The sequence below is a fragment of the Bufo gargarizans genome, chromosome 6 (genome assembly GCF_014858855.1).
Source record: "Bufo gargarizans isolate SCDJY-AF-19 chromosome 6, ASM1485885v1, whole genome shotgun sequence".
NCBI classification, from domain to species: Eukaryota; Metazoa; Chordata; class Amphibia; order Anura; family Bufonidae; genus Bufo; species Bufo gargarizans.
In genome coordinates, this window is record NC_058085.1 from 30,390,848 (window position 1) to 30,417,462 (window position 26,615).

At 45.4% G+C, this 26,615-nt stretch overlaps 1 protein-coding gene across 1 annotated transcript in view; it reads right to left on the bottom strand.

The window, feature by feature from the left end:
- Positions 1–26,615, bottom strand: part of LOC122942502 (zinc finger protein 271-like) — a 174,635-nt gene that overhangs the window by 17,438 nt on the left and 130,582 nt on the right. Inside the window, exon 7 of the mRNA XM_044300167.1 lies at positions 8,500–8,504. Coding sequence (XP_044156102.1) covers positions 8,500–8,504 — 5 coding nt within the window. The remainder of the gene's footprint in view (positions 1–8,499; positions 8,505–26,615) is intronic.

Genomic DNA, 26,615 nt, shown 5'->3' on the forward strand with positions numbered 1-26,615 from the left:
AATTGGGAGCAGCATTTGTACAATGTGAATTTAAAACTGTATGGTAATAGTGGCTTGTGGCCACAGTAGTAGAGGCAGCAGTAATAGAACAGCAAGGAACAGACAAGGCTGTAGATGTGTGAGCAGTTGATTAGAGGTAGTAGTGGTAGTAACAGCTGTGTAGCGATAATGGTAGTGGTAGTAGGGATAATGGGAGTGGCAACAGGGGATTAGCATAACAGAATAGCTGCTGCAGCGGTGGCAGCAGCTACACGGTAAAGAACAAGGTAGGCAGCCATACAATATAGACCATGAAGGTAGACAGGCAGACAGTGGCTGGGACACTGTCGGAAAGGGCAAATCTATTCATCAGCCTCAGTCGGAGGACTGTGAAAATCATCACGGACCCATGCCTCATTTATTTTGATAAAAGTGATGTTTTTTACGCTGGCAGGGGACAAATTCATCTGGTTTGGTGTCACAAAGCCGCCTGCCATCATAAAAACCCTTCTTCCATCATCCCTTGTTGTGTCAGTATGAGCATCTGCTCTTAGAAAAATATCAGGGGGATGACACAGTTTATGCCGCAGTTGTCCCTGTTGACAAAGGACTTTAGTGTGTCTTCGATGAGCTGCCACTGCCTGACCTCGAAACAACACGTGCTCCCTGCTGAGGTGACCTGGTGCAAAATCATTCAGTGGTTTACCCTGGTTGTAGAGAAGCTCTAGCATCTGCAAAATGTAATTCTGGGAAGTTGAAATGTCACGTACCAAGGTGTGTCACAGCAGACTGTTCTGTCGCTGCAAGTCCTTGCCAAATAAGAATGGCCAACGTTTTTATTTTGTCCAATGAGGAGAGGGTGCAAGAGGCAGATACGTGCCTGGTGTGGGAACCAGGCCAACCCAAACATGCAGGTGTCAATAAGACCTGACCTTTTTGCTGCAGTGCTGCCTCACCGCAACAAAAAAAAAAAAAAAGCTGGCCCTGCTCCAGGTTTCCAATATGGCGTGCACCCTGCCACACAGCGATAATAGCAATAAGCAAGCTACATTCTCCACCAGTTAAGAGAACACTGTACTGGACGTGGATGCTGCCTGGCTGCTGCAAAGGAGACCAGGAGAAGGAGGACACTAGTAGCTGTTGCTGCTTTATATGGTTCAATAGAGCCGTGGTGCCTATGTTTAAATGCCCGTGGCTTATTTTAATCCTGCAGATCTTGCACATGGCAAAGCTGTTGTCTTCCACCACTGTAGAGACAGACTGCCAGAAAAGAGATACTTGCACAGAGTGTAGCTGGCCAGCTAAAACCTGACCTAGGTTGCCAATTTGACTTACATGTTATGCTGCTAGACCTGCCAATTTATGTTAATACTGTTCCTATGTTTATATGTTAGAGACAGAAAGGGTTAATTACCCTTACCAGTAATTGTTTTTTCCAATAGCCTCCACAACGGCACTTACAGGAGGACAGGAAACAACGCAGAATCTCATGACTTAAAAGTCCTCCTCCCCTTACCTATTCAGTCAATAAGAGAGGACTCAGAAGTGATGCAAGATAACAATATGTATGTATTAAAATCAACAAATTAAATCATTTCAAGGCAGCAAAAAAAGGGAGGGAAATCGCAATGCTGTTGTGGATGCTATTGGTAAAACCAATTACTGGTAAGAGTAATTAACCCTTTTCCCCGGCGCCTCCACAATGGCACTTACAGGAGATTTAACAGAGTAATTTACATTAGGGAGGGACCACAGCAGAAAGGATTCTGCGGCCAAAAGGACAAGTCCTGGTTCCTGAGAATGTCCAATTTATAATGATTGAAAAAAGTCATAGGGCTTTCCCATGTGGCTGCCCTGCAGATTTGGTCTAGAGCAGGGATGGCCAACCTGAGGCTCTCCAGCTGTTGCAAACCTAAAACTCCCAGCATGCACACACTGCCTACAGCTATCAGCCTACAGCAGGGCATGGTGGAAGTTGTAGTTTTACAACAGCTGGAGAGCCACAGGTTGGCCATCTCTGGTCAAGAGATACTGACGTAGATTCCGCCCATGAAGCTAACATTGTTCTTGTAGAATGGGCTTTTATTCCGGAAGGGGGCTGATTATCTCTCTGCATATAAGCAAAGGCAATAACATCTCTGATCCACCTTGCTATGGATGATTTGCTGGCCGCTTGTCCTTTATTTGGACCCCGATATTGGAGATGATTGGACTGCCTAAATTTACTGGTGGTATGCAGGTAGGATAGCATGCTCCTTTTCAAGTCCAAGTTGTGGAATTTTTTATCTTTTTCTGTAGTTGGAGATGGAGGCTTGTGAGAGAACACCTGGATTTATCCGATCCTTCTAGCAGTTGTTATTGCTACAAGAAAAACTGTTTTGTAGGTAAGCATCTTTAAAGGGGTTCTGCACTTTCATTTAACTGATGATCTATCCTCTGGATAGATCATCAGCTTCTGATCGGCCGGGGTCCGAAACCCGGGACCCCCGCCGATCAGCTGTTTGAGAAGGCAGCGGTGCTCCAGCAGCGCCGCGGCCTTCTCACTGTTTACCGCTGGGCCGCCCGCCCACTGACGTCACGACTTGTATCAACTAGAGTGGGCGCGGCTGAGCTCCGTTCACTTGAATGGAGTTTAGCCGCGCCCACTCTAGTTAATACAAGTCGTGACGTCAGTGGGCGGGCGGCCCGGCGGTAAACAGTGAGAAGGCCGCGGCGCTGCTGGAGCGCCGCTGTCTTCTCAAACAGCTGATCGGCGGGGGTCCCGGGTGTCGGACCCCCGCCGATCAGAAGCTGATGATCTATCCAGAGGATAGATCATCAGTTAAATGAAAGTGCAGAACCCCTTTAAAGAAATTTGATCAATTGGGTCAAATTGAGGTTCCATCAGGACTGAGAGTTTAGGTCCCATGGGGGAATGATGGAATGACAGGTAGGCAAACTTCTTGTCACCCCCTTTAAAAAATGCTTGATAAGTGGAGAGTCTGCCAGTTTCTCATCCAGAAATGCATTGAACGCTGAGACTTGTACCTTAACCCCTTAGTGACCACCCATACGTGTTTTTACGGCGGTCACTAAGGGGCCTTGGGCTGGAGCGCCGCCTTTTTACGGCGGCACTTCAGCCCGAGTTAACGCTAAAATCAAGCGTAGTAGCTCCGTGCCCGCAGCTACCGGAGGTAGCTGAGGGCTCGGGGCAGTGATCAGAGACCGTGACAAGCGGTCTCTGATCACGTGATCGCCGTGATACACTTTATCACGGCGATCACCGAAAATGAAGCCTGAACTAAAACTTTCTCCCTCCTCTCATGTGAGAGAGGAGGGAGAAAGTCTCCGGTGCTAGGATCGGGTCCCCCAGCACTTCTATCCCTAAGCTGGGTCCCGATCCTCACCCCCCCACCCCCCTTACCCTCAAGGAAGATGGCGGCGGCGGCCGGCGCATGCGCAGACTGAAAGCCGGCCGCCGCCGCTTACTGTAAGGTCTCTCTCCTCAGGAGAGGAGAGAGAAGTTCAAGTTATGCCCCGATCGGGTCCCCAGCACCCCGATCGGGTCCCCCAGCACCCCGATCGGGGCAATAGGGTCCTTAGATATATTTTAATAAAGTTATTAGGGCCCCCCCCCCCCCATCTAATAAAAAAAAAAAAAATGGCACAGACATGCGCACTGGTTACTGTGCTGAAGATCTGCCTTCAGCACAGTAACCATCAGGGACCAATAATAATGGTCCCTGATCATGTGGTCTCCATGATAAACCTATCATGGAGATCACATCCATTATATTTACAAAACATGGCCAGGACAGGGGCTGTGCTTCTCTCTCCCCTCAGCGCAGTTGTTCTGTGAGGAGAGAGAGATCAGACTTCTGTCCTGGCTCTGTGATTACATACTGTGAAAAAAAAAAGAAAAAAAATCAAATTATAAACTGTCCGTCAGTAACTGGCGGTCAGTGGATGTCCGTGATTAGGCGTCCGTCATTAGACGTCTATTAGTTACAGTCATTTATCTTTATTAGGGACCCTGTTCGTCTGTTACTGGCGGTCAGTGGGTGTCAGTCAGTGAGTTGTTGGGTGTCACTCCGTCAGTCGGTGGGTGTCACTCCGTCAGTCGGTGGGTGTCACTCCGTCAGTCGGTGGGTGTCACTCCGTCAGTCGGTGGGTGTCACTCCGTCAGTCGGTGGGTGTCAGTCATTTTTAGGGACGGTCAGTTATTTGAATTTTTCTGAGCTGTACAGAAAAAAAAAAATGGCTCGGAGATTGTTAAGTGCGGAGCAGGCATACGAATTTCTCTGCTCTGACCACTCTGAATCTGGCACCGCTTCAGAGGCGGAAATATTTTCAGATAGCGGGGACTCTGATTCCATCCCCAGACCCCATAGCCCTATGGTGGTAGAAGTCACCACCTCCCCTCATTCTCCACCCAGCGGTCCCGTCCCTTCTGCTACGTGGGTTCCTGCCACTTCATTTTCCCCCCAAGTACCCCAATTTTTACCCACTCCCCAAATTAATGTGGATGTCGGCAATTTTACCCCTTATGATTTTTTTCATTTATTTGTAGATGATAAAGTCCTGGAGTTAATTGTGCAGCAAACTAATTTGTACGCCACACAGTTTGCTGTACAAAAGCCCACGTCTATTTATGTAAGACGGTGGACCCCCACAAGTGTCCCTGAAATAAAACATTTTTTGGGGCTTACCCTGGACATGGGCATTGTAAAAAAAACCTCTGTCCGATCCTATTGGGCTGCGAGTACTGTCCACTCAACCCCTGTGTTTGCAGCAGTTATGTCCCGTAACCGCTATGAAGTCATAATGCGGTTCATGCATTTTTCAGACAATTCCCAAGTCCCCCCCAGAACTGACCCAGCCTTCGACCGCCTAAATAAATTGAGACCCCTTATTTCCCTCCTTACAGATTTATTTTTGAAATTATATACCCCTGAGAAAAAATTATCAGTTGACGAGTCCCTTTTTAGTTTTAAAGGCCGCCTTTCCTTCCGTCAATATATTCCTTCCAAGCGTGCCAGATATGGGGTAAAGTTGTATAAGGTGTGCGAGAGCACAACCGGCTACACCTGTGGCCTGTCTATTTATGAGGGCAGAGACTCCCAACTTAACCCCCCAGGCTGCCCCGAAAATATTGGCACATCGGGAAAAATTGTGTGGGATTTATTGGCACCATTCCTGCACAAAGGGTACCACGTGTACACCGATAATTTTTACACTAGTATACCCCTTTATAAATCCCTCCATGCTGCAAACACAGGGGCTTGTGGGACAGTCCGCAAAAATAGAGTTGGATACCCACAACCGCTGGTCTCCAAACGTTTGGAGAAAGGAACATCCTTCGCCCTCGCAAGTGACCAGCTGCTTGCCGTGAAGTGGAAGGACAGGAAGGATGTCTACATGCTGACCACCTTGCATGCAGACACCACAGTGGCAGTTAGGGAGAGGGGGGCTACGGCGGACAAGCACAAACCGGTCTGTGTGACAGACTACAATAAATTTATGGGAGGTGTAGACCTCTCGGACCAAGCGCTTCACCCCTACCTGGTGAAGCGAAAAAACAGGGCCTGGTATAAAAAGGTAGCAATCTACCTCATCCAGATTGCTACCTATAATAGTTTTATTTTATTCAAAAAGTCCCAGGGAAACCTTAACTTCCTCGAGTACCAGGAGAAGGTGATTGAGAGTCTCCTGTTTGAGTCCCCCGCACCTAGGCAAGCCTTCGAATCGGAGGACGTTCGAAGGCTTTTAGAACGCCATTTCCCTCACCCCGTCCCTGCCACTACCAGCAAAACGTATCCACAGAAAAGATGCCGGGTGTGTAGCAAACATGGAAGGAGGAGGGACACCCGGATTTACTGCCCCAGCTGCCCATCACAACCAGGGCTCTGTAATTACCCCTGCTTTGAAACGTACCATACGGTTGCAAATTATTAATTTTATTTAATACCAAAAAGAACAGGGGGGGGGGGGGTCAGGAATTCAATTTATTCTAATTTTCTGTTTAGTTTGTGGGCTTTCCAGGGAGGGAGGGATCCCTTTGGGATGGTTCGTGGAGCTATTTTTATTTTTTTTCACCTTCTTAGCATTAATTTCAACAAAAAACTAGGGGGTCTAAATGCTCACTACACCCCTAGATGAATACCTTAGGGGGTCTAGTTTTCAAAATGGGGTCCATTGTGGGGGTTTTCTATTGTTTTGGCAGCTCAAAGCCATTACAAGTGTGCAATGGGGCCTAAACCATTTTCAAGCAAATTTTGTGTTCTGAAAACAACTGGGTGCTCCTTTATGTTTGGGCCCTGCCGTTTGTCAAGACATAAGATTAGGGCCACAATGGGGGTATTTCTGAAGACAGGAGAAACAGGGTGATACATTTTGGAGTGTACATCTTCATTTTCATGTGCTCTGTAGAAAAAAATCTGTCTTTAAATTGACACTTGTGTAAAAAATGAAAATTACATTTTTTTCACCTTCTTAGCATTAATTTCAACAAAAAACTAGGGGGTCTAAATGCTCACTACACCCCTAGATGAATACCTTAGGGGGTCTAGTTTTCAAAATGGGGTCCATTGTGGGGGTTTTCTATTGTTTTGGCAGCTCAAAGCCATTACAAGTGTGCAATGGGGCCTAAACCATTTTCAAGCAAATTTTGTGTTCTGAAAACAACTGGGTGCTCCTTTATGTTTGGGCCCTGCCGTTTGTCAAGACATAAGATTAGGGCCACAATGGGGGTATTTCTGAAGACAGGAGAAACAGGGTGATACATTTTGGATGTGTACATCTTCATTTTCATGTGCTCTGTAGAAAAAAATCTGTCTTTAAATTGACACTTTTGTGTAAAAAATGAAAATTACATTTTTTTCACCTTCTTAGCATTAATTTCAACAAAAAACTAGGGGGTCTAAATGCTCACTACACCCCTAGATGAATACCTTAGGGGGTCTAGTTTTCAAAATGGGGTCCATTGTGGGGGTTTTCTATTGTTTTGGCAGCTCAACGCCATTACAAGTGTGCAATGGGGCCTAAACCATTTTCAAGCAAATTTTGTGTTCTGAAAACAACTGGGTGTTCCTTTATGTTTGGGCCCTGCCGTTTGTCAAGACATAAGATTAGGGCCACAATGGGGGTATTTCTGAAGACAGGAGAAATGGGGTGATACATTTTGGAGTGTACATCTTCATTTTCATGTGCTCTGTAGAAAAAAATCTGTCTTTAAATTGACACTTTTGTGTAAAAAATGAAAATTACATTTTTTTTCACCTTCTTAGCATTAATTTCTACAAAAAACTAGTGGGTCAAAAAACTCATTACACCCATAGATAAATACGTTAAGGGGCCTAGTTTTTAAAATGGGTTCACTTTTGGGGGGTTTCTATTATTCTGACACTTATAAACCTCTGCAAACTTGGCTTGTTTCAGGAAAAAATATGTACTTAAAAAATTTTAAAATTTATGTTAAAATGTAAAGTCTCCTAAATAAAAAAAAATAAAAAGTAAAGATTTTTGTGAGTGCAGCCAAAATAAAGTAAAGATGTGGAAATAAATTTCTGATAAAAAAATATTGAATAGTATTTATGTATGTATATGAAATATTGCAGTTGAAAATAGGAAAATGTGCAGTTTTTTACAAATTTTCATAAAATTTCACTTTTTTAATAAGGATACGCATATTTTATCGGTAGAATTTTACCACCTAAGTAAAGTACAATATGTGACGAGAAAACAATGTCAGAATTACTTTGATGTGCAAAACCGTTACAAAGTTATTCTAAGCTAAAATGACACATGTCAGATTTCCAAAATTTGGCTTGGTCATTAAGGCCCAAACAGGCTTGGTCACTAAGGGGTTAAGCGTTGCAGGTCGGAGACCTTTATCCAATCCCGCCTGCAAAAAAAAAATTTGAACCTGGGGAATGTCTGGAGAAAGGCAATTACTTGAAAAGGACAAAAAAGCGTTCCAGGTTCTTAAATAATTTCTAGGCGATATAGGCATCCGGCCTAACAACATCGTAGAGATTACAGCACCTGTCAACCCCTTTTTCTTTAAGGCAAGGCGTTCAGCTGCCAGGACATCAAGTTGAGTTGATTTACCTTGGGATGAAATATTGGTCCTTGGTGAAGAAGGTCTGGGGGTTGATGGAAAGGTCCAGAATAATTCCTGCAAATAAACTGAGCAACAGGGGGAACCAAGACCTCCTTGGCCAAAAAGGGGCGATGAATATTATTTAAGCTGCTTCTTCCTCCACCTTCATAAGAGTTCTTGGAATCAAATTGAAGGGAAAAAAAAGCATAAAGAAGAGCTTTAAGCCATGGCTGGAATAGCGCATCTACCTACGGCTGGTCCTGCCGGGAGAGGGAGCAAAATTTCTTGGTATGCCTATTGTCCCTTGTGGCAAACAGATCTAGATCCGGGACTACCCATTTTTTGCAGATCTGATGAAAAATTCGAGGATTCAGGGACCATTCTCCTTTCAAAGTCCAGCGGCTGAGGAAGCCGGTTATTACGCGGTTCTCTCCTTTCACATGGACTGCTGTTAAGGAAAAGAGATTATTTTCTGGCCAATGAAAAATGTCCCGAGACACTGCCCCCAGGGAACGACTCCTGGTCCCTCCCTGCTTGTTCAGGTAGGCAACTGCCGTGGTGTTGTCTGATAACACTTTTATATGTTTCGGAGATTAAGAAGTATGAAGGGAGTCGATGACTCTGTAGATGGCAGAAAGTTCTTTCAGATTGGAGGAAGCATGTAACATATCTTCTCCCCATCTGCCCTGAACTACTCTTCCTTCTGAATGACCTCTCCATCCTGAACCGCTGGCATCTGTTATTACGATCATCCGTTTTTCCTGATGCCAATAGACTCCTGTCGCAAGTTCTTGTCTACTCTCCACCGCATTAAGGAATTCTTTACGGAATTTGGAATGACAATGCGTTTTTCTAGAGCAGAATTAGTTCTGTCCCAAGAGGATAAGAGGAAGGCTGAAGGATCCTTGTGTGACTCTGTGCCCATCTGACTGAGGGGATTGTAGCTGTCAGATAGCCTAGGATGGTCATAATGTTTCTGATGGAGGAAGTCCTTTGGCTGCAGAACAGAGTTACTTTTTGAAGTAGATGGTTTTGTTTTTCTAGGGGTAAAAAGGACATTAGAAGATAAGAATTTAAGCGTACTCCCAGGAAGAGGTTTCTTCTGTCTGGAGATAGGTCTGATTTCTTGAAGTTTATAATCCACCCCAGGGTGGAAAAGCATGTTTGCACTATAGAGAGAGGTGGGATTGTAGAATTTCCTCTGAGGGTGAAGCGATCAGGAAACCGTCTAAATATGGTACAATCAGAATCTCCTTTAGGTGTAGGTATTTTGTGACCTCTGACAAGACTTTTAAAGAGAGTCCGAATGGGAGAGCTCCGAACTGGAAATGGCGTAACAGATTCCCTAGAAAGAAAGCCATTCTTAACCCCTTCAAGACACAGCCTTATTTCACCTTAAGGACCAGGTCATTTTTTGCAAATCTGACCAGTGTCACTTTAAGTGCTGATAACGTTAAAACACTTTGACTTATCCAGGCCGTTCTGAGATTGTTTTTTCGTCACATATTGTACTTCATGACACTGGAAAAATTAAGTCCCAAAATTAATTTTTTTTGCATAAAAAAAATACCAAATTTACCCCAAATTTGGAAAAATTTGCAAATTTCAAAGTTTCAGTTTCTCTACTTCTGTAATACATAGTAATACCCCCAAAAATTGTGATGACTTTACATTCCCCATATGTGTACTTCATGTTTGAATTATTTTGGGAATGATATTTTATTTTTTGGGGATGTTACAAGGCTTAGAAGTTTAGAAGCAAATCTTGAAATTTTTCAGAAATCCAATTTTTAGGGACCAGTTCAGGTCTGAAGTCACTTTGCGAAGCTTACATAATAGAAACCACCCAAAAATGACCCTATTCTATAAACTACACCCCTCAAGGTATTCAAAACTGATTTTACAAACATTGTTAACCCTTTAGGTGTTGCACAGGAGTTATTGGCAAATGGGGATGAAATTTGAGAATTTCATTTTTTTGCCTAATTTTCCATTTTAACCAATTTTTTACACTAACAAAGCAAGGGTTAACATCCAAACAAGACTGTATCTTTATTGCCCTGACTCTGCCGTTTACAGAAACACCCCATATGTGGCCGTAAACTACTGTACGGGCACACAGCGGGGCGTAGAGTGAAAGGTGCGCCGTATGGTTTTTGGAAGGCAGGTTTTGCTGGACTGGTTTATTTACACCATGTGCCATTTGAAGCCCCCTGATGCACCCCTAGAGCAGAAACTCCCTAAAAGTGACCCCATCTAAGAAAGTACACCCCTCAAGGTATTCAAAACTGATTTTACAAACTTCGTTAACCCTTTAGGTGTTGCACAAGAGTTATTGGCAAATGGGGATGAAATTTGAGAATTTGATTTTTTTGCCTAATTTTCAATTTTAACCCATTTTTTCCACTAACAAAGCAAGGGTTAACATCCAAACAAGACTGTATCTTTATTGCCCTGACTCTGCCGTTTACAGAAACACCCCATATGTGGCCGTAAACTACTGTACGGGCACACAGCGGGGCGTAGAGTGAAAGGTGCGCCGTGTGGTTTTTGGAAGCCAGATTTTGCTGGACAGTTTTTTTGACACCATGTCCCATTTGAAGCCCCCTGATGTAGAAACTCCAAAAAAGTGACCCCATTTTAGAAACTACGGGATAGGGTGGCAGTTTTGTTGGTACTAGTTTAGGGTAGATATGATTTTTGTTTGCTCTATATTACACTTTTTGTGCGGCAAGGTAACAAGAAATAGCTTTTTTGGCATCGTTTTTTTTATTGTTATTTACAACATTCATCTGACAGGTTATATCATGTGGTAATTTTATAGAGCAGGTTGTCACGGACGCGGCGATACCTAATATGTATACATTTTTTTTATTTATGTAAGTTTTATACAATGATTTCATTTTTAAAACAATTTTTTCGTTTCTCCATAGTCTAAGAGCCATAGTTTTTACAGTTTTGGGGCGATTATCTTAAGAAGGGTCTCATTTTTTGCGAGATGAGATGACGGTTTGATTGGCACTATGTTGGGGTGCATATGACTTTTTGATCGCTTGCTATTACACTTTTTGTGACGTAAGATGACAAAAAATTGCTTTTTCTACACCGTTTTTATTTTTATTTTTTTACGGTGGTCACCTGAGGGGTTAGGTCGTGTGATATTTTTATAGAGCCGGTCGATACGGACGCGGCGATACCTAATATGTATACTTTTTTTATTTATATAAGTTTTACACAATGATTTCATTTTTGAAACAAAAAAAATGATGTTTTAGTGTTTCCATAGTCTAAGAGCCATAGTTTTTTCAGTTTTTGGGCGATTATCTTAAGTAGGGTCTCATTTTTTGCGGGATGAGATGACGGTTTGATTGTTACAATTTTGGAGTACATGCGACTTTTTTGATCACTTTTATTATCTTTTTTGGGGAAGTAAGGTGGGCAAAATTTCAATTTCATCATAGTTTTTTATTTTTTATTTTTATGGCGTTCACCGTTCGGGAAAAGTAACATGACCGTTTTATAGATCGGGTCGTTACGGACGCGGTGATACCAAACATGTGTAGGGAATTTTATTTTTCTCATGTTTAATCAGTGATAAATGTGTTTTTTGATTTTTACTTTTTTTTTTTACTTTTTTCACTTTTTTTTTTTTGACCCAGACCCACTTGGTTCTTGAAGATCCAGTGGGTCTGATGTCTGTATAATACAGTACAGTACAATATATATTGCACTGTACTATATTTTACTTACACTGAACAGATCTATGCTTTCAGCATAGATCTGTTCAGCACCATGGACAGCAGGACGCCTGAGAGGCGTCCTGTTGCCATGGGAACCTTCCCCGTCTGCTCAGTTATGTTCAGAACTGCGCAGACGGGGAAGGGTAAGGACGGGGCTCTGGGGGGGCTGTCTGGAAGCTCTCTCCCTCTCCATCGGGGGGCTGCAAAGGTACAGCAGCCCTCCGATGGGAGAGGGAGGGAGCTCCCTGAGCTGTTAACCTTTTCCATACCGCGGTCCGTACGGACCGCGGTATGGAAAGGGTTAAACGGCTGACATCGCATCACCGATGTCAGCCGTTTATACCAGGGTGCCAGCAATGTGCTGGCACCCTGGTATACCCACTAGACACCAACGATGATTATAATGGGAGGCGGGCGGGGGATCGCGATCCCGCCTGCCGCACCGCCCGCCTCCCGCAACTGCCACACCGCCCCGCACCGCCCACAAACCGCCCCCTGCACCCCGCCACATAAATGGAATTCAGGGGTGCAGGGGGGGTAAAAAAAATCGATTTGGGGCCATTTTTTAGGTTTCTGATCCTTGCGGTCAGGGACCGCAGGGATCAGAAACGACATAAAGCGATCGCCGATAGGGGGGGGGGGGGTGCCGAAACTACCCGATCGCCGATACGGGGGTCACAGGACCCCCATCGGCATTGAGCCTGAGTGCCTGGCTGTGTGTAACAGCCGGCACTCAGCGCTGTCACCATGTCTGCAGACATGGTGACAGTTTTATGCCATGACGAGTATACTAGTCATGGAGCGCTAAGTAGCAGTGCTCCATGACTAGTATACATGTGATAGGTACATCAGATTGTCACTCTCTCCTTCTCTGATCGCTTCCCTGACAGGAATGGGGACGATCAGAGAAGGAGAGGCACACAGTCCCTCCCTAACCCCCCCTTACCTGCCCCGATGCGCTGCGATTGGTCCCTCTGCAGTATTGGACCAATCACAGCGATCGTGGGCGGGTCAGGGGGCCAATACATCTCCTTCCGGCTTCTAGGGTTGCCTAGCAACCCCAGCACGCCGGCTTCACTGAATCTTCAGCGCTCAGGTCCCTGCGCTGACAGTGAAGCCGATCACGTACATGCACGTGGGGATGCGGTGAGGCACCACATTCCCCCACGTACATGTACGTGATGTTGCGTGAAGGGGTTAAATATGTGTGGTGACTTTGGCATATCGCAACATGGTAGTAAGCGTCCTGGAGGTCCAAAGTCACCATTAAACAATCCTGAGGGAATAAGATGATGGTGGATTTAATAGTTTCCATCTTGAATTTTTTTGCAAATGATTAATCTATACAGAGATTTAAAATTTATTATTAAACGGAAGGCTCTGCTTGGTTTTTGTACCAGAAATACCAGAGAATATAAACCTTTCCGTATTGATCTACTGGGACTGGATGGAGCACTTTTTTGTTTATAAGAGAAGAGATCTTCATTTCTAGACAAGCACAATGGAGCACAATGAAGGCAATGGAAGAACCCAAGCATTAAACCAGGCACCCCCTGCTCTGAAGAGGGGAGGGTGTCTGGTTCATAGCAAAAGGTCAGAAATTGATGGAAACACCACTGAAATGGTTCGGGAACAGCATGGGGAGGATGTCTGGATGCATTTTTTACTCCCAGGTCGCTGCTGGGAACGATGTTGTCAGAGTAGTAGGCCACTTTTACAGACTGACAATAATACACACCAAACCGAAGATTAAATCGATTTTGGAAGAAAAATTGTTAGGAAACATTCTTTCCTGTATATTTACTTGCATATAAAAGTGCAAGTACTGCCAAAAATTACAAGGAAGAGGCACTCCAATACACGCTTTATTACGCATAAAGAAGGGCATCATACACACCCTTGAAAAATTATGATTGCTGATCTAAAACAATAGGGGCGAGGGCCTGCTGCCGAGCTGACCATTTAAAAAATTTTGTGGGCAAGTGCCTACTGCCGAGCTGACCATCTAAAAAATTAGGGATGAGGGTCTGCTGCTGAGCTGACCATCTAAAAATGGTTGAGGGCCTGCTGGTGACCCTCATAAGCATTATGGGTGAGGGCCCGCTACTGAGCTGACCCTCTAAAACATTAGGAGAGAGGGCAGCCTAATAAGCATGTTGATATGATGGAGGAGGACAAGAAAAAGGAGACTGAACCATACACCCTTTTTAGTTGTGGAAGAGGTGCATGGGAATACAGTGTATTCAATACACCATAAAAGCCACATTTAGAGTGCCTTTATGTTCAGTCGCTTTCCTCTGGTGGAATAGAGAAGACTGGGGCAATCCAGGACTTGTTCATTCAAGCGGTCAGCATTTTCAGTTGACAGGCGGATGCGCTTATCAGTTATTATGCCCCCAGCAGCACTAAATACACGTTCTGACAAAACGCTGGCAGCGGGTAGAGATAACCTTGCGGTTCGCCCGGCTGTCGTTTCGCTGCGAACTTTGCTTGTTCGCATTTCGCTGAAAATGCGAACATATGGCAATATTCGCAAGCGCCGAACTTTGACCCATGACACATCCATCAGGTGGGACAGGACAGCCAAGTGAGAAGTTTAGTACAAGGACACACCCCCTACCCTATAAATAAACCTGATCTGGCCGCCATTTTACATTCAGTCTTTTGCCAGTGTAGGGAGAGGTTGCTGTGTGGAGCAGGGACAGGCTGTTAGGGACGCCAAACCCTAGCTAATAGGGCCACAAAACTAATTTTAAGGACTGGTATAGGTGTGCTATCAATAGGTGTGATACACAGAGGGGTGCGATATACTTATAATATACTTTCTAACGTAGAAAGTATATTATAGTGCATTTGTATTGTGCAGCAGTTGTGTGCTGTTCTGCTGCGTTACCGCAGCTATACAGAGGAACAAACGCTATTGGAACAACTAATTGCAAATGGTGTGATATACCAGTCGCCCCCCAAAAAGACTGATTCAGGCAAGATTTTGATATACCTATAATATACTATTGTAAGACTGTGACAGGAGTCATTTATGAGGGGAGATATGTGTCACCCAGAATGTTGCAGGAAGTATTCTAAAGCGGCTTGCTTATACCAGGAATGTGTCACCAAGGTGTCCCGCCTTGGTGGAGTAAAAGCCCTAGTCCAGGTGTCCACTAAAGTACTTAAGGGACACCATATAGATAGTGTAGCTGGTTCAGCTAGTTCAGGGCGGGCTTTTACAGGGAACAGGCAAGGTGTTGGGTGGGTGCCTGTTCCCCAGATTCTAGTCCGGAACTTGAGGCAGGCTCATGTCCAGGGATCCTATTTAATCCTGCTACTGGATCTTGGGTGTGTCTCAGTCTGGAAAAAAGGCAGACAGTGTGAGGCAACACTGTCAGAGTGTGCTACGACTGCTGGACCCGGCTGCGATCCAGATGTACTGCCTGTATTGATATGAAAAGCCTAAATAAAAAGGCCTTTTGATGAATGGTTTGGTGTCCCTGTCTTTGAACACTGGTCTTGTGAGTACGGTTCCCAACACTATCTATATAGTGCATTTGGATTGTGCAGCATTTGTGTGTGGTTCTGCTGCATTACCGCAGCTGTACAGAGGGACAAACGCTATTGGAACAACTAATTGCAACTGGTGTGATATATCTGTTGCCCCAACATAAAGTGATTAGGGGTTTGATATCCCTGCTTCCAGCAAATACTCATTAAGGGGTTCTATATTCCTGCTTCTACAAATACTGCTCTTCTATAGGGACATTGTCACAGGGTAATTTTGAAAATGACAGGCAGAGGAAGAGGCAGGCCATTCTATAGGGGTGGTAGGGGTCAGGCAGGTGCACCAGGCCGGAGCCTAAGTGGGATGTTGGAGAAGGTGCGTGCGATTACGTCAAAGGACGCACCATAGTCGGTTGAGTGGCTCACTCAGCCTTCCGCTCCTGCACCCTCCTCATCCTCTGATGTGTGCACCCCCAAAGACACCACCACCACCATAGCCCCTCCACTCATGTCAGAGGAATTATTTCCTCATCCATTCCCAGACCTTACCGATGCACAGCCATTCTTGGCATCGGATGAGGAGGTAGCAACGGCCGCCACCCAGCGGTCTAACGACAGTACCCAGATCAGCCCAAGGAGTGTGGTCTCCGCTGTTGCTGCCTACTCAGAGATCTCTAATGTCAGTGGTGGTGACGATGATGTGTCGATGGAGGTCATGTGGATGTTGGGGAGGGGAGTTCAGAGGGAGAGATGGAGCAGCAGATAGGGAGAAGCAGGCAGAAATCGCAGTGCACAGGAGGCAAAAAGCAGAATGCAAATGTATCTGGAGCGAGCCATCCATCATGCACGGTCACATCTGGCCTTTCCAGGACGCTGGCACATAGCTCCACAGGGTGGGCGTTTTTTTTTTTTTTTTAACGTGTCAGCTGCTGACAATAGTGCATCTGCAGCCTGTGTTGTCAACGCATACGGATGTAACAGGGTTAACACACATGCTTTGAGACATGTTATCTAAACTAAATGCAACTAAATGCGTTAAGCAATTACTTTTCAATGGCTTTTGTTTCAAGATAACGCGAGGAGTTAAGAAATTTGAGTCAAGAGTGTGCATGTTACCCCTGCTACATCTGTAAGTTGCGGTAAGCCCAACACTCACTAGGGATGACCACCTTAAGAAGGCACCAGGCCTCCCATCACAGAGCTCAGTGGGAGCAACATGGTCAAAACCCACAAAGCCACACTCCCAGCGCTCCACATCCTGCCTCTTCTCCCTCTCCTCTCCTTCGTCCATCTCTCCACCTTCCACCATGCCGTTGTCCCATTCATCTGGCAAAAGGCATGCTTCCATGGCCCAAATGTTCAAGCGTAAAAAGTTGATGATGCTGGATAAGCCTCTTGCCCAACGGCTGACCACCGGCTTGTCGGAACTGCTAGCCCGCCGACTACTGCCATATAACTGGTGGACTCAAAGGCCTTTAGAAAATATGTGGCCATTGGCACACCGCAATGGAAGGTCCTGGAAGGAAATATTTCTCCCAGAAGGGCATCCCATAGCTATATGGCCATGTTCAGCGGCAAGTAAATGTATCTCTGGCACACAGTGTCGGTGCCAAGATACATCTAACCAAAGACACGTGGTCTAGCAAACACTGGCAGGGAAGGTACATAACCTTTACTGCCCACTGGGTGAACCTTCTGATGGATATCAAGCATGCAACCTGTGGCACCCATGTGGATTTGGGGTTACCAACACAGAATGCATGCAGGCCTGCCTCTTCTAATCCTCCTCCTCCTCCTCCTCCTCCTCCATCCTCTGTCTCCTCCTCGGCTGACTCCTTGTTCACTGCTACCGCCTCTTCCGCTGCATCTCCCCCCCCAGCTCCCCAGAACTTATTCAACGTGCCAGGTGAGACGTTGCCATGCTGTGCTGCAGCTATTGTCCCTGGAAACCAAGAGCGGTCCTGCACTCCTTTCAGCTCTGCGGTCACAGACCGATCAGTGGTGTGCGACAAAGGTGCCAATCTGCTGAGCACGCTGAAACAGGGCAAAATGCCCACAAGTGCTGTTCATGGCACACATCCTGAACTTAGTCGTGCAGTGATTCGTTGCTAGATACCTCGGGGTCCAGGACGTCTTGCGGCAGGCCAGGAAAATTTTAGAAGATCTTCTACGGCCATGGCTCACCATGCTGATGTTCAGCGGCGACACAACCTGCCCGTCAGACGTCTGATTTGTGACTGCCCGACATGATGAAACTCCACCTTGTATATGTTAGATAGGCTGCTTCAACAGAAACGTGCCGTTAACTACTAACTGTACGAACTCTGCGGCAGGACAAGGTCTGGGTAGCTGTTTTTTTTTTTCACTGCGCCAGTGGCTGCTCATGTGCGACGCATGCAGACTTCTGCGGGCATTTGATGAGATCACAAAACTGGTCAGTTGCAGCCAGGCCGCCATCAGTGACATTGTACCTTACTCCTTCTTCCTGGAGCGTGGATTGCATCGTGTCATTGATCAAGCCGCCGAGGAGCAGGAAGATGAGGAAGTTGCAATGCTGAATGAATTCCATGAACGCCTAGCTCACGACAGTGTGGACTACCTCACATTTCTAAAAATGAATGAGGCATGGATCTCGGAGGAATTCAACACCTGTGACGACCACGTTTAATTGAATTTCTTCATGCCAGTCCACACATATCCTACAGTACCAAGAGCAAAGAATGGTTCCTGTCTTAAGTAAATAATTATAATGAAGCATAAAAAGGCCTTTTCTGTCCGTTGAATGCCTAATGTTTTGGCCCAGGAGGAATAGGAATACAACACCTGTGACGACCACATGTTATCGAATTTCATCAATGTTACAAAATTTGTCCGATGACGAACGCTGCGTTTTTATGGACCTCATGGACCTTCTACGGGAAAACGAATCAGAAACGGGTAGGAGGTGTTTTACTTTGAATAAACCCTCCCTACTCACTCCCTCCCTGAATTTATTTCCCAATATCCACCTTTTTTTCCAGGCGATAGTACATGAAATATGTAAACTCAAAACCGATTCTGTACATGGTAGAAACTTGAAGAAATTGGAATCTGACACCATACAAAAATTACAAGCAAATACCACCTTTGTGATCAAAGAAGCAGATAAGGGTGGGAATGTGGTCCTTTGGGACATGGACCTATATATACACAAGAAGCGAACAGACAGCTCAAGAATACAACTTTCTACACACCCCTGCCTTCTGACCCTACAACGGTTTTCAAGAAAAAATTGGATCAGTTATTGAAGGCGGCTCGTGAGATGTTTGTCATCACTAAAAAGGAGCATCAATTCTTGGAGGCGAGTCAACCTATCATTCCAACCTTTTATATGCTTCCCAAAGTCCACAAGGACCTCCACAATCCCCCAGGACGCCCAATTGTGGCCGTCATTGGGGGTCTATGCGAACAAGCCTGCACCTACAGTACAGACCAAAAGTTTGGACACACCTTCTCATTCAAAGAGTTTTCTTTATTTTCATGACTATGAAAATTGTAGATTCACACTGAAGGCATCAAAACTATGAATTAACACATGTGGAATTATATACATAACAAAAAAGTGTGAAAGAACTGAAAATGTCATATTCTAGGTTCTTCAAAGTAGCCACCTTTTGCTTTGATTACTGCTTTGCACACTCTTGATGAGCTTCAAGAGGTAGTCACCTGAAATGGTTTTCACTTCACAGGTGTGTCCTGTCAGGTTTAATAAGTGGGATTTCTTACCTTATAAATGGGGTTTCTTGCCTTATAAATGGGGTTGGGACCATCAGTTGCGCTGTGGAGAAGTCAGGTGGATACACAGCTGATAGTCCTACTGAATAGACTGTTAGAATTTGTATTATGGCAAGAAAAAAGCAGCCAAGTAAAGAAAAACGAGTGGCCATCATTACTTTAAGAAATGAAGGTCAGTCAGTCCGAAAAATTGGGAAAACTTTGAAAGTGTCCCCAAGTGCAGTCACAAAAACCATCAAGCGCTACAAAGAAACTGGCTCATATGCGGAACGCCACAGGAAAGGAAGACCAAGAGTCACCTCTGCTGCGGAGGATAAGTTCATCCGAGTCACCAGCCTCAGAAATCGCAGGTTAACAGCAGCTCAGATTAGAGACCAGGTCAATACCACACAGAGTTCTAGCAGCAGACACATCTCTAGAACAACTGTTAAGAGGAGACTGTGTGAATCGGGCCTTCATGGTAGAATATCTGCTAGGAAACCACTGCTAAGGACAGGCAACAAGCAGAAGAGACTTGTTTGGGCTAAAGAACACAAGGAATGGACATTAGACCAGTGGAAATCTGTGCTTTGGTCTGAGTCCAAATTTGAGATCTTTGGTTCCAACCACCATGTCTTTGTGCAACGCAGAAAAGGTGAACGGATAGACTCTACATGCCGTGAAGCATGGAGGAGGAGGTGTGATGGTGCTTTGCTGGTGACACTGTTGGGGATTTATTCAAAATTGAAGGCATACTGAACCAGCATGGCTACCACAGCATCTTGCAACGGCATGCTATTCCATCCGGTTTGCGCTTAGTTGGACCATCATTTATTTTTCAACAGGACAATGACCCCAAACACACCTCCAGGCTGTGTAAGGGCTATTTGTCCATGAAGGAGAGTGATGGGGTGCTGCGTCAGATGACCTGGCCTCCACAGTCACCGGACCTGAACCCAATCGAGATGGTTTGGGGTGAGCTGGACCGCAGAGTGAAGGCAAAAGGGCCAACAAGTGTTAAGCATCTCTGGGAACTCCTTCAAGACTGTTGGAAGACCATTTCAGGTGACTACCTCTTCAACTCATCAAGAGAATGCCAAGAGTGTGCAAAAGCAGTAATCAAAGCAAAAGGTGGCTACTTTGAAGAACCTAGAATATGACATATTTTCAGTTGTTTCACACTATTTTGTTATGTATATAATTCCACATGTGTTAATTCATAGTTTTGATGCCTTCAGTGTGAATCTACAATTTTCATAGTCATGAAAATAAAGAAAACTCTTTGAATGAGAAGATGTGTCCTAACTTTTGGTCTGTACTGTATATAGATTATTTTCTTCAACCTATAGTTTTAGGGTTACCATCTTATGTACAGGACTCCCTCCACTTGATTGAGATGCTGGATCATGTGTCATTTACATCTAACATATTTTTGGTGACCTGTGACGTCGAGTCGTTATATACCAGCATTGCGCATAAGGACGGCATTAGGGCCTCTACCCACTTTCTGGAGAGGTCAGCCACTGCGGAGCCAGCCCACCACGCATTCCTGGTGAGCCTTCTGCATTTTATTTTGCATCATAATTATTTTGTTTTTCATCAGATTTTTTACAGGCAGAAGTCTGGAACGGCGATGGGGGCGCGGTGTGCACCCTCCTACGCAAACCTATTTTTGGGTTGGTGGGAGGAGTTGTGCGTGTACCCGTCGCCGCTCTTTGGTGGGTGTGTGGTGGGCTGGTTCCGTTATATTGATGATATTCAGTTTTTTTGGCAGGGTTCCAAGGAAACACATTAAATGACAACAACTTGAATATCCGCTTAACGTATACTATCTCGGAGGATACAGTTGATTTCTTAGATTTGAAATTACGCAAGGAGAATGAACGGATTGTCACCTCCCTCTTCCGAAAAAGCACTGCCACTAACAGTCTGTTACATTACCGGAGTTTCCATCCGGCACATATGAAGAATGGAATACCGAAAGGTAAATTTCTCAGATTACGACGCAATTGTACACATTTGACCGACTTCAGGGCGGCCTCAGCAGAATTGACATCACGGTTTCAAAATAGGGGTTACTCCAAGAAAATTTTTCCCGTGCTTAAGAGGATGCCAAGGGTTCGGATCGAACTCAGTTGTTCACTCCCAGGCCCAAGACCAGGGATGGTAGGATACATCTTATCACCCATTACAACAATCAGTGGACAGCACTCTACAGGATTTTGGAGAATCATTGGTTTCTGCTCACGTCCGATCAGAGGTTGACGCGCTATGTAGAGAATAAACCAAAGATCATTGCACGTAAGGCATCCTCTCTAAAGGACCAACTCGTGCGGAGCCACTTTCAGTGCCCTATACGGGGGTTGAATAGAGGTGTAAAATTGAAGGGCACACATCCGTGTGGTCAATGTAATGTTTGCCCATTTATGTTGAGCAAAGACAACTTTCTGACCGGTAAGGAGTGTATACGCCTCAAGCACTACGTTAATTGTCGCACCAGGAATATCGTATATGGAATCATTTGCCCATGTAAGAAGATATACGTGGGGCAAACGTCACAGGAATTACGGAAACGGATCCAGCAACACATGTCTAACATCCATTTGGCTGCACGGGACAGGGCTGAAAAGGAGAAACCTCTCACTTCTGTGGCTATACACTTCTTGCATCACCATGGTGGTAAGTATAATGGTTTGCAGGTGGTGGGTTTAGAAAAAGTTCATTATACATGTGCCCGGCATGCAAAGGGTTAAACAGCCCGGATCGGCACTTCTGCCGGTCCGGGCTGTTAGAGCAGGGCCCCGGCTCTCATGTAAGAGCCAGGTCCGCGTTCCCCGCTGCACGGGGGAGCCGTGCAGCGCTTAGACTGGGCCGCCGTAAAATAGCGGCGGCCCAGCCTAAGGCCCCTTAGTGACCGCCATAAAAAGACGCATGGGTGGTCACTAAGGGGTTAAATATTCTCTCTATTACCTTGTTGATTCCCTTTATGTATTTAAAAGTTATGCCCTCTGTGTCGTCTTTCTTCCAAGCTATACATGTTGAGGTCCTTTAATCTTTCCTGGTAAGTTTTTTCCTGCAATCCATGTACCAGTTTAGTACAAACTACTCACAAACTGCGCAAATCGAGCTGCGCACAAACTACCATAAAAGCAATCAGTCATCAAATAATTGCATACAAACAAAGCAATAGCAAATCTCAGCTACGCCTCTCAGAAAGACTTTAAAGTGCTTAGATAACTTAGGGCTCGTTCACACGAACGTTTTTTGCTTTCCGTATACGGGCCGTTTTTACATTCCGTATACAGAACCATTCATTTTAATGGGTCCACAAAAGATGCAGACAGCACTCCATGTCCGCATCCGTTGCCCCGTCCCATGACTCCGCAAAAATTATGAGACATGTCCTATTCTTGTCCGTTTTGCGGACAAGAATAGGCATCTCTATAATGGGTTTCCTGTTACGTTCCTCAAACAGTCCCTTGGTGTTAGTTCACACACAAAACAACACAGAGCTTTACCTGGCTCCTTTACTTGAATGAGTCCTGTCCTGGCTGATCGCACAGCCACATAATGTATTCCCACAAGATGCTGGGTGCTCTGTACGCCTGTGTAGGGGTCCAGGCCTCAGCTCCACACACTTCAAAAACCACCCAGACTCACTGTGATTTTCCTTCCTTCTCCTCACAGCTGAAGTTGCTGTCTGGGAATTTTAATCCCATCTCCAAAACCTGGTTCTGGAACGTGGGAAGTAGGCACCCGCCCAACTCTTTACCTACTCCCAATAAAAGCCGGCCCGGATTGACTTTGCAGCCATACTAAGTATTAAAGGTGTCAACAGCCTCTGCTGTTAACACACGAAACCCGACTCATACTTCGAGGCCAGGAACCTCGGTGACACGTATCTGCCATCCAATACGGTACCCTGCACCTTACCACAAATTGAAATTTTTTTTTTTTAATTATATATATATATATATATATATATATATATATATATATATATATATATATATATGCAAAAAACGGAACAGCACCTCCTGAGACAAATCGCAGGTGCAAGCTACCCGGCAATAATACAGCAAACAAATAAAGTAGCAGCACACCACTACATGCACTAAGACTAAGTGAACAGGGTCAAATACAATGAAGAAGCTCATATTATTGATAAAAAATATGTCGAGCCCACCTACCAGACGACAAGGTAGCTTCTTATCAGGTGGGACCTACTCTAACACGGAGGGTCCAGCTCCATTGTTACTCTGATTAAAAACACCAGTTTTGGCGTCATGTATTTGACCCTGTTCACATATTCACCTGTTCACTTAGTCTTAGTGCATTTAGTGGTGTGCTGCTACTTTATTTGTTTGCTGTATTATTGCTGGGTAGCTTGCACCTGTGATTTGTCTCAGGAGGTGCTGTTCCGTTTTTTGCTTATATGTATGAACATTGAGGTGTGCAGTAAAGTCCCAGGGAAGCATGAAAAAAAAAGGGGTGTTGTTTGCACAGGGGGTGTGTCACCAAGGGGCCCCGTCTTGGTGGAGTAAAGGCCCCTAGATAGGTGGCCACTAAGTTAGCTGGTTGACACCAATATAGTTAGAATAGCTGGGGAGGGCTTTTACTGGGAACAGGCAATGTGATGGATGGGTGCCTGTTCCCCATGCTCCAGTCCGGGACTTAAGGCTTGCTCACGTCCAGGGATTCCATTTAATCTGGTTGCTGGAATTGGGTGTGTTTCACTCTGGAGAGTGTGCAGACAGAGGCCTGGTGATGCTCTGTTAGTGTGGTCTCAGCTAGGCAAAGCTGAGGGGCCACGAGGCTATGCAATAGCCTGGACTTTGGGGGACTCAGCGACGCCCAGGAACAAGCGTTGAAAGGTCAGAGTCGGGAGGACTGCTAGACCACAACCCCCTACAAAAGGTATTGCACTTGTTACTGGTGAACTGTATGTCTGGGGTAAGCCGCACCTGGTTCCATGTGTGAACGCTATCGTATAGCCGAGTTAGGGATACAATGTTTATTATGTTTAGGTAGAGCCCGGATGAGCAGGCTTTTGTTTTATGCCATGCACTGTTTGGACCTGAAACCCAGTAGTTATGAAGATAATTCTGTGAGAATGACCCCCGAATAAGAGACGAGCCCTACATTTGGTGGAGGATGTGGGCAGGTTCCTAATGCTCGGGAGAAGGAGACCAAGGCCTTCCCTTGGCTAGAGCCCTTGAAAAAGCACCTGAGGTGCGAGATAAATTCGAGAGACTGAACAAGCAACTCAGAGCAGAGATGGAAAATCTCATGCACTCAAAAGATGACGTCGGGAAGAACGTCTATGAGTTGGAGAAATCTAAGCATGCTCTTGAGCAGCAGGCGGAAAATGAGAAACCTGAAGAGGAGAGTCCTCTGAAAGACGTCAAGAAGTCTAAGCCAGAGCCTGTTAAGAATGGGACTGGAGATGGTGGTGCCGGCCGAGGCAGAAAAGAAGATGGAAGATGTATCTGCTGAACCAGTTGATGGGGCTGATGTGGATGCAGAAGACAAGAGACTTATGGCAGTGTGTGGCCAGGACTTGGTCATTAAACATTTCCTCTGCTGTCAATGCCCTCCAGAAAGCCATCAATCTTCTGGAAAAGAAATACGAGGAACGGACAACCAGTATGAGGATTCTGTCTACTACGATGGACTGGCTTTCCTGAATCCTGCCCAAAAAGAGAACAATATCCGGGGTGAGCCTATAGAGAAAATACCAGAAGACAATGAGTCTAGTGAAGACCCCAGTGCCCCCAGTACCTCCAACCTTGATGAGAAAGAGGAGGAGGGGTTTAGATTGGAAGTATATGAAGCTGTCTCTGAGAAGGATGAGAAAGGTAATAAAGTGAATGAAGACTCCAAAGGAGACTCAAAGGCTGAAGAAGTTAAGGCCAATGAGTTGGAGTGGGAGAAATCCTCAGATGTTCCAGAGACAAAGTATAAGGCTGAAGAGGGGTCTGCCAAAGTGGGGAGAGCTACTGAAGAAGCAGAAGACTCTGAAACTGAAGCCAAACCTGAGGTAACCCCTGTGGGGACTAAAGAAAAAAGAAAAGTGCTATCTGTTGATAGAATAAAGAAACAAAGTGAGTGTGAACACCAGGTGACATTAGAGAGGCTGAATGGTGGTTTAAAACTGACCAGCCAGATCTCCAACAAAACAAGGAGGGGAAAGCTCCCCATGGAAAACGCGGCTGTAAAAGGTTAAAGATTGTGGGCCTAAGAAAAAAATCTGGAAAAGAAGCAAGCCAGAAAGCTAAGTTCTCCAGCAAAGAGGAGACTGAGGAGGCCCTTAGACACTGTAGTCTAGGTAAGAGGTGTTTATGACAAACCGAGGCCTGGTGGCCTGGGTCTTGCAAAATAAAAGGAAGCCTGCGACGCTGGCCATCTCTTCCAGGGGGAACGTTGAGCCGGCAAATGGAGCATCCGGTTGGTACATGTGTTCACACAAACAGGTTTTAGCACGGGAAGGGGATATGTGGCAATGTGAACATTAAGGTGTGCAGTAAAGTCCCAGGGAAGCATGATATAAAGGGGTGTTGTTTTCACCGGAAGCATGTCATCAAGGGGCCTGGCCTTGGTGGAATAAAGAAAGGCCCCTAGATAGAAGGCCACTAAGTTAGCTAGTGGACACCAATATAGTTATATTAGCTGGTTCCTGCTAGTCCTGGGCGGGCTTTTACTGGGAACAGGCAATGTGCTGGGTGGGTGCCTGTTCCCCAAGCTCCCGTCCGGGACTTAGGACATGCTTACGTCCGTTTTGGTACCATTCTTTATTCATGGCTGTGTTTTTTGGCAAAATTGTGAGTGAGCCCACTCCCTTGGATGAGAAGCAACTCCACACATGAATGGTCTCAGGATGCTTTACTGTTGGCATGACACAGGACTGATGGTAGCGCTCACCTTTTCTTCTCCGGCTTTTTCCTGATGCCCCAAACAATCGGAAAGAGGCTTCATCGGAGAATATGACTTTGCCCCAGTCCTCAGCAGTCCATTCACCATATTTTCTGCAGAAGATCAATCTGTCCCTGATGTTTTTTTGGGAGAGAAGTAGCTTATTTGCTGTCCTTCTTGACACCAGGCCAGTCTTCGCCTCACTGTGCGTGCAGATGCGCTCACACCTGCCTGTTGCAATTCCTGAGCAAGCTCTGCACTGGTGGCACTCCGATCCCGCAGCTGAATCCTCTTTAGGAGACTATCCTGGCGCTTGCTGGACTTTCTTGGATGCCCTGAAGCCTTTTTAACAAGAATTGAACCTCTGTCCTTGAAGTTCTTGATGATCCTATAAATTGTTGATTGAGGTGCAATCTTAGTAGCCACAATATCCTTGCCTGTGAAGCTATTTTTATGCAACGCAATGAAGGCTGCATGCATTTCTTTGCAGGTCACCATGGTTAACAATGGAAGAACAATGATTTCAAGCATCACCCTCCTTTTAACAGGTCAAGTCTGCCATTTTAACCCAATCAGCCTGACATAATGATCTCCGGCCTTTTGCTCGTCAACATTCTTACCTGAGTTAACAAGACGATTACTGAAATGATCTCAGC